At 50.8% G+C, this 7392-nt stretch overlaps 3 protein-coding genes across 3 annotated transcripts; 1 reads left to right on the top strand and 2 right to left on the bottom strand.

Annotated features, from left to right (window-relative positions):
- Positions 1–803: 803 nt before the first annotated feature.
- EDB91DRAFT_1253988 (uncharacterized protein) lies at positions 804–1852 on the bottom strand (the record flags this gene model as incomplete). Its single annotated transcript, XM_041323733.1, has 4 exons — positions 804–873; positions 926–1285; positions 1325–1398; positions 1460–1852. 4 exons carry the CDS (start codon positions 1850–1852, stop codon positions 804–806), a joined length of 897 nt encoding a protein of 298 aa, XP_041171671.1.
- Positions 1853–4242: 2390 nt separating this feature from the next.
- EDB91DRAFT_1330876 (uncharacterized protein) lies at positions 4243–5736 on the top strand (the record flags this gene model as incomplete). The annotated part of the gene is made up of 8 exons (XM_041325370.1): positions 4243–4438; positions 4499–4521; positions 4580–4720; positions 4779–4880; positions 4933–5145; positions 5205–5345; positions 5399–5513; positions 5573–5736. Exons 1-8 carry the CDS (start codon positions 4369–4371, stop codon positions 5734–5736), a joined length of 969 nt encoding a protein of 322 aa, XP_041171672.1. The 5' UTR covers positions 4243–4368.
- A 427-nt stretch (positions 5737–6163) lies between these two features.
- On the bottom strand, positions 6164–6550 carry EDB91DRAFT_1239554 (uncharacterized protein; the record flags this gene model as incomplete). The annotated part of the gene is made up of 1 exon (XM_041321869.1): positions 6164–6550. The coding sequence occupies one exon, from the start codon at positions 6548–6550 to the stop codon at positions 6164–6166; it is 387 nt and encodes a 128-aa protein (XP_041171673.1).
- Between the last annotated feature and the right edge of the window lie 842 nt (positions 6551–7392).

Below are 7392 nucleotides of genomic sequence, written 5' to 3' on the forward strand. Positions count from 1 at the left end.
AGCCCCTACTCCCACTCTGAAGGGTTTGTTGTTAATATCAACTGATCAATGGATGGAAACTAAGGGACAGTGACTCGTCGGTGTTGAACCATCCAAGGTATGATCTAGAATTCAATGAGTGAAAGATAGTCGCAAACCAATCCATAGCTGCTAGACTCGTCACCAGCCGCCTTACACGACGGTGGCGAGGAGTTGCGAGAGGGTTATAAGTACAGAGTTACCAAGGTAGTTCATTGTTCCACACTGTGACTGTCGTCGCGGAAGACAAAGTGGCTGGTGAGTAGCGGTGAATCCTAACAAGCAAGACTATACAGCTGCAGCTATAAAACTACCTCACTGTCAATTTTGTTGTCGAAACCATTATTGTGGGGGTTTGCTTTGAATGTCCAGCGATGGCCTTCAGCGTCTCCAGCGTTCCCGCACAATTCCCAACAAAAAACCCTCCTTCAACTTGTGCGTACCAAATTAGATTCACCATATGCGGCAAGGATTTTCCACAACCGTTTGATTTCCCACCAGCTGAACTAACATGGGGGATGATTCAAGTTATACTCAAAGTCACATCTCAAGTCCTCGTAAGTGTAAAGGCTTCCTCGGAAGCCTATCATTTTATAATTCGTTCTACATGTAATTGGCACCACGAACATACCTGCGCCAAGATACCTGACCTTGCCATCCTCTGGCCAATTACCAACATACTCCACCCGCATTTTCACCGAAATTTCCAGGATCGCAGAGGCCCGTGGAAGATGAAACGAAGCGTTCCTGAAAACTTTGCCTGGAAACCGCTGCCTTTGAGCATCCTACTCTTCGACCTCAAGCCCTTCAGCTTTGCACTGCTCTTTAACACGCTGCTCTTCGTCCTCGAGCAGCCTTGAAAACCTTTCAGCAGCGAACTCATCTTCCTTCCTCAGACGGCTCATACTTGTATGCGAGGAAACGTTCCTCCTCGTCCCGCTCTCTGCCCGTATCTATAGCGCGGATAATAACAGGATGAAGGACAATGTCGAAGCGACTTTCGAGAGCATCGAAGAGTGCCAAGTCACTTCCCTTGAGGTATTCCTTCTTGATGCTCGTCTTGTGGTAGAGGTGAGTAAGTGGGAAGGCGACGACGGTAGTACCTTCTTTGTGCAACTCTCTGATTTCATCAACGACTGCCTGGATTAACTTCTGATCCAAGTTCGGGTAAGTAGTGTTAAAGCGGAATGCAATGTACTGGCGACGGAAATCAGCCCTGCTCAAGGGTTCGTAACTCTGCCAACATTTCTCTGCTGGGAGAAACTCCCTGACTTCGACATTATACTAGAGCACGAGTCGTGTGCACTTGGCCATGGGCATAACTTTGTGCTCTGTGTCCGTATAGAATGCAACCACGACTGGCTGGAACTTGTCGTCAGACTTGCTTGGATGCATATCAACATTTGCCTCCCTCCCATTCCGTGTTGAGTGCAATGAGCACCGTTCCATGGTGAGCATCGCTGTGCGTCGAGTCACGATGCCAGTCAAAATGACCTCCTTCGCCGTATATTGCGAGCTTGTATAACTTGAAAACGGCTTTCTTGCCTACGAACATGGCTCTCGAGATCATCTCGGATATGTCTCGTGATATCTTCATATGCGATCCAAATCTTTCAGTCTGTGCCAAAGTGAAGGCAAGCTCATCGCTTTGAGCTCTGTTCCGCGCCCACCTGTAAGAGGGGTTCATGTCCGGTTCCTCTCCCCTGCCGAATGGCGAAGGGGTTGCATACTTCTGCAATACTCCAACATCAGGGTTCATCCATGTCCCTGCATCCTCTCCTTTGACGAGTATATTCAAATCGGCTAAGTCTACCCATAATATATCGAAGGACATGAAGGGCCGTGTCGGCCAGGTTCAAGTTGTCGAGTGTATGTATAAGGCTCGTCTCTGTGTGCACCCCATATCCCTACAATAAAAATATTCAAGATGTCTGTCCGATGTGCTCGGAAGATGTAAAGCTCGTGCTCTGGCTCTGAGGTCGAGGTGATTGATAAGTCGTCTGTTTTCGGCAATATGTGTTGGTCGATGGAAGAGGTGTCCTTATAGGGGTTTTTGCTGACGACCATATGCCACGCGCTACGATCAGCCAGTGACTGTTGAGTCGATTTATTAAATAACTCGCCAGACACTTAATCCTTGGGAATGCCGCAAAGGACAGAGAACATGATGGTAGTCGAATAATTACTATACGGTTTACCAGGGGTACGGAGATGATCGGGTAGCCATTAGTCAGCGCCAGCCTCTATCCCTTATAAAGTAAAAGGACTTGTGGAAGAATCACCTCCTCATCAAATGAGCAGCTCCCATTCGTCTCAAGCTACTAATGGTACTAGTGTAACTTACCCCCAATCCAAATAGTGTCGTATGTAGTGGGAACTGGATAGCTCCTGCCACCCGCTTCACTAGTCGTGTTGATCTTGCTTGGGGTCAGATCATTCGCCTCTAAACGCGCGGCGGCGCGCCTGGCGTTCACCACGGCACCACCCCACGTACAATGACATGATATTCTTCTCTCTAAGCTGAGCCAGTGAGTCAGTATCATCTGATGGTGATAATCAGCTATCAAGCGTCACCCACCACTAGTAAATGGTTTAAGCAGTTCAAGTGTGAGCTTCACATTTTGCCATTCGAAACCACTCATTCCTTTTTGCTTCTAAGTATAAGTCTTTCTTCTTTACACATGCACTCTTTACGCCGGGAAACCATGAGATGAATTATATATCACAATATTCTGGCACTCTTTTCTTGGACTTCCAGAATGCCATGTCCTGACGGGCAATGGGACCTCTCGTTAAGTGCATAGAGAAGCAGGGAATGATTCCACAGTTGGAATACGATATCGTCTGTCATTCATTTGCGCTGACGAGAATTCGATGCTTGCAGCCAATTCCAGAGCCTGCCGGGGATCTCCATCTGGAACGGCGTTTTCAAGACTGTCGTTCTGGAGGCCAGCATCTCGTCATTACATTTGACCCTCGACGTCATCCTTTAAAAAAAAAACCGGGCCCTCAACGCAGCGAAACGTTTCTTGTGCTTACGTAGGACAATCGGTGATCCCAGATTGCAATCCCCAACTCCGACGATATCATGGAGTACCTGTCAGTTGATGAGACCGAGGAAGCGAGATACTACAAACAGCGTCATTTTTGCGAAGCTCACGTGGTAGGGAAGTCCGAGTTCGAGAAGCAGAATGCGGAGTCGTGCCTAGGGATGGCTTCTGACGTACTGGTTCCGCACTGGGACTCTTGTCATTGAAGTTGCGGGCATCGACTTTCCGAACGGCCATTTAAAGATTTTTCGTGGAGCCTCGAGGCGAGTAGTTTTGCTTGGAACTTTTTGCGATAGGTTCTGGATTAAATTACGTTGCAGCTTGAAGCTCACCTGCAATGGCGTAACGAAACCTAGCTGAAGGGCAGCCAGACAGGAAAAATCGCCAAACATGTATCTGCGTTCTGCGTCAAGGAACGATCAGCAAGTATCTGTAACACGAATGTCGCGTTCCGGGAGGTGAAAATTTGTGTGAAATGAACTGACGAAGGAACAATTTGAGGAACACGTGTGCGGGAGTTCAGATGGAACGTGGAGATAAACTTACCTGATAACTTTAACCCGGCGGTGGGTTCATACGAGTCGAGGATGTGACTTTGGCTTACCAAATTTCTCTTCTTAGGAGATGCTCAAGAGCCAATCCACGAACATGCGTAGACAGGAGTCATTAATTAGAGAACTCCGATTGAGGCAGACTCGTCTTGTACCGGTCTGTCCGTGTAAACATTCCTATCGCAACATTGATTAGCCCACGCGTTTCCACTTCGGATCCTCTCATACCGTCCATTGTCGAGCGGCTCCGTGTCTGACATGAGAGGTTAGCTCAAACACAATTCGCATGAAGTTGTGATGAACCCATGAGCGGCGGCACAGGAATCTTACCTCACGGGCCCTTACTAGGCCAATTCAGCTCATAAGCCGGAGGCCATACCAAGAGCCGACTGGTGGTTGCAAGGGCGACTGCCACATCTGGGAGTCCAATGCTATTCCTGTCATCAAATTCAGGCGAACATCTTCAAAAGTCAAAGACACGTTTGTCGTCATTAGCAAGTAGTGATGGGTTCCCTCGAGATCGCCTCCGAAGAGACACGCTTGTGGAAAACCGACACCGGGATCCCACAACGATGCGATAGCCTACCAATAATCGTGCAAAATTGCAGTGTGAAAAGGGGACTGGTGCCAAAAAGGGGAGGAGACACCCACGCCCAGAACGGGCCGGTCGTATGATCTCACCGTGGCTGAGCAGCGTATATCACTAAGAGCATCGTTCGACCAACCCCATAATTCTTTCTAAGACCACAATGACCACCTCTCTCGACCTTCTCAAACAGACCGGAACCGTTGTCGTGTCCGACTCCGGTGACTTTGAATGTACGCTAGCCATTGTCTATCGCGTTGATCATGCGCTAATAATCTGATTAATCTTATCAGCAATCGATGTTTACAAGCCACAGGTGATCGCTGCAACGAATCTATGTTTATTATCCCTGCGATCTAACAGCATATTGTTAGGATGCTACCACAAACCCATCCTTGATCTTGGCTGCTGCCAACAAGCCAGGATACTCTCGCCTCATGGATGCCGCCATCAAGTTCGGCAAGAGCAAGGGCGGTGACCTTGAGCACCAGACTGATGCTGCTATGGACCGTCTGGTCTGTCTCTGTCAGACTTGCGCAGTCAATACCCTTACTGATCGATATTTATAATTAGCTTGTCGAATTCGGCAAGGAGCTTCTCGCTATCATCCCTGGCCGTGTATCGACGGAAGTCGACGCTCGTCTCTCCTTCGACAAGGAGGCCACCAAGGCCAAGGCAAGTGATTTTGTTACATATCTCAACCGGCTCCTTATACTTTGGTCCTTAGGCAAAGGAGCTCATCGCTCTCTACGAGTCTGTTGGTATTAAGAAGGAGCGTATCCTCATCAAAATTGCATCGACATGGGAGGGCATCCAGGCCGCTCGTGAACTCGAGCGGGATGATAACATCCACTGCAACCTGACCCTTCTTTTCGGTTTCGGCCAGGCTGTCGCTTGCGCCGAGGCAGGTGTTACCCTCATCTCGCCCTTCGTTGGTCGTGTATGTCTCCATCGTATCTCTTGTCCATGTTTCACCACTAATCAATCTCTTGTATTTAGATCCTCGACTGGTACAAGAAGGCAACGGGCAAGACTTACGAGGGTGATGCGGACCCTGGTGTCCAGTCCGTGAAGAAGATCTTCAACTACTACAAGCAACACGGCTACAATACCATCGTCATGGGTGCTTCCTTCCGCAACGTGCGTATTTCTTCACCCATGCATAATCAACATAAGTCTTACTCTGTTTGCAGATTGGCGAGATCAAGGCCCTCGCTGGTGTTGACTACCTCACCATCGCTCCCTCGCTGCTCGAGGAACTCAAGAACTCGACCGCGCCCGTTCCCAAGAAGCTCAACGCGAGTGCTGGTATGTACCTTGTGATTTCCATGTAACAGCCAGCTGATCTCTCCTTCAGCTGCAGCAAGCCGAGCCCATGGCCAAGGTTTCCTACGTCGACAACGAGCCCGAGTTCCGCTGGACCCTCCTCCAGGACCAGATGGCATTCGACAAGCTGCACGAGGGTATCAAGAAGTTTGCTGAGGACGGCGAGACCCTCAAGGGCCTCCTCCGCCAGAAGCTGAGTGCTTGAGTTTCCGGGAATTGATAACAGAGCAACCAGTAGTTGTAATCATACTGTATCTTCTGTTCGTATTAACAAAATTGATTGGCCAGTTATGTATTTGGCAATAGACTTTTTTCATGTGCATTGGTATCAAGCTGTGGTGTCACTGTGTACATGACTGCGTGTATTGCTGTGTGCAATTAGAACCATGGGGCATATACATGTAACTATATGGTGCGACAACAGACGATGCAAGTAACAATCTAAAGACGTAATATAATCTGAGAAACAACATATTTTCGGCGTTATGAATCATCATTACTAGAGACCAGACTGTACAAGAAACACGATCAGAACACTCGTCTCTCCTAACGTTACACAGTCACTCACAATACAGGTACACTTACAAGAATCATGCAAAATGAACGGACGACCGCAAACATCGATCAATCATTCAGAGGGTCGACACACCCTCCTCCCACTCGTCCCTCGTGACACATCCCAGATCGCGGCACACTGGGCATGACACTTCAACGTGCGGCTCCGCTTTATCCTCCCCGCCCCACCCAGCAACGCGCTCCGCACTGACCAAGCACGAAGGGTGGAATGTATGCTCGCACACGGATCCTTTTCCTGGATGCAACAGGGGATGTATCGAGACCTGTTTCATCAACTCAGCCAACATCTCGGGGACGGGGTCTTCGTCAGACGGGCCAACGCCACACGAGGGATCATCGCACCGCAACCCTGCCTCGCGCTCCTTCTGCTCCACACGCTGCCGAAGCGAAGGGCCGGGGGCAGCAGGCAGCGTCCATGTCTTCCTTTCGCGACGCGGAGGCATTGGGCGCGTCGGGCGAAAGGGATGCCCATGCGGGATGTTGAATGGCAGCGGTTGGGCTGCACCACCTGGAGGGGGTCGAGGTGCATTAGCAGGAGGGGTCTGTGATCCGTCAGCAGGTGGCTCCTGTGCCTGTGCAGGCTGGGGCTGGCCCTGTGGTGCAGCAGGGCCGGTGTTGAAAAGTGGGATGGGGATGAAGGCGCGCGTAGCACTCTGGATGAGATTGTTGATGAAGTTTTGGAACTCCTGGGGCACCTCGCCGCCTGGGGCTGCCTGGCCTGGCCCTTGCCCTGGAGCTTGTCCTGGAGGTCGGTTTTGCGGCTGCTCCTGGGCCTGATCTTGGGGTTGAGGTTGCCCCTGTGGTTGGGGCTGCTGCGGTGGCAGAGGTATGTCTGTGGGCAACGGCTCATCGAAGAACAGGTCAAGGCCAATCGTCATGAAGTCGCCTGCTTGCGGCCCGCCGAAGGGGCGGTTGTCTGCAATGTTAGGGAGGGACTGTGTGCGGGTGCGAGGAGGTGGAGGGGGTGGCATGGGTCCAGCTTCAGTGGGGGCAGCCCCTGTTCCACGCCGAGTGAAGAAGTCCTGGAAACCGTTCCCTCCACCAGGGAACTGCAGGAAATGCACAGTCGCCCCAGGACCTACAGGCATGGCGTTCGATAGGGTGAAGCGCTGGCCAGCCTGGCCAGGGTTGAAGAAATTAGGAGGAACTTGGTTAGCTGCGGGCTGAGGCGCTGGTGCTTGCCCAGCAGTTGCAGGTTCAGGGACAGCGGGTCCTGCAGGCGGAGCGGCAGCGCCTTGCTCAGCAGTAGAAGCTGGAGCTGGTTGAGCTGCATTGGGTGCTGGCG

This window comes from Suillus paluster (genome assembly GCF_016628075.1).
Source record: "Suillus paluster strain FC165 chromosome Unknown EDB91scaffold_97, whole genome shotgun sequence".
Classification (NCBI taxonomy): Eukaryota; Fungi; Basidiomycota; class Agaricomycetes; order Boletales; family Suillaceae; genus Suillus; species Suillus paluster.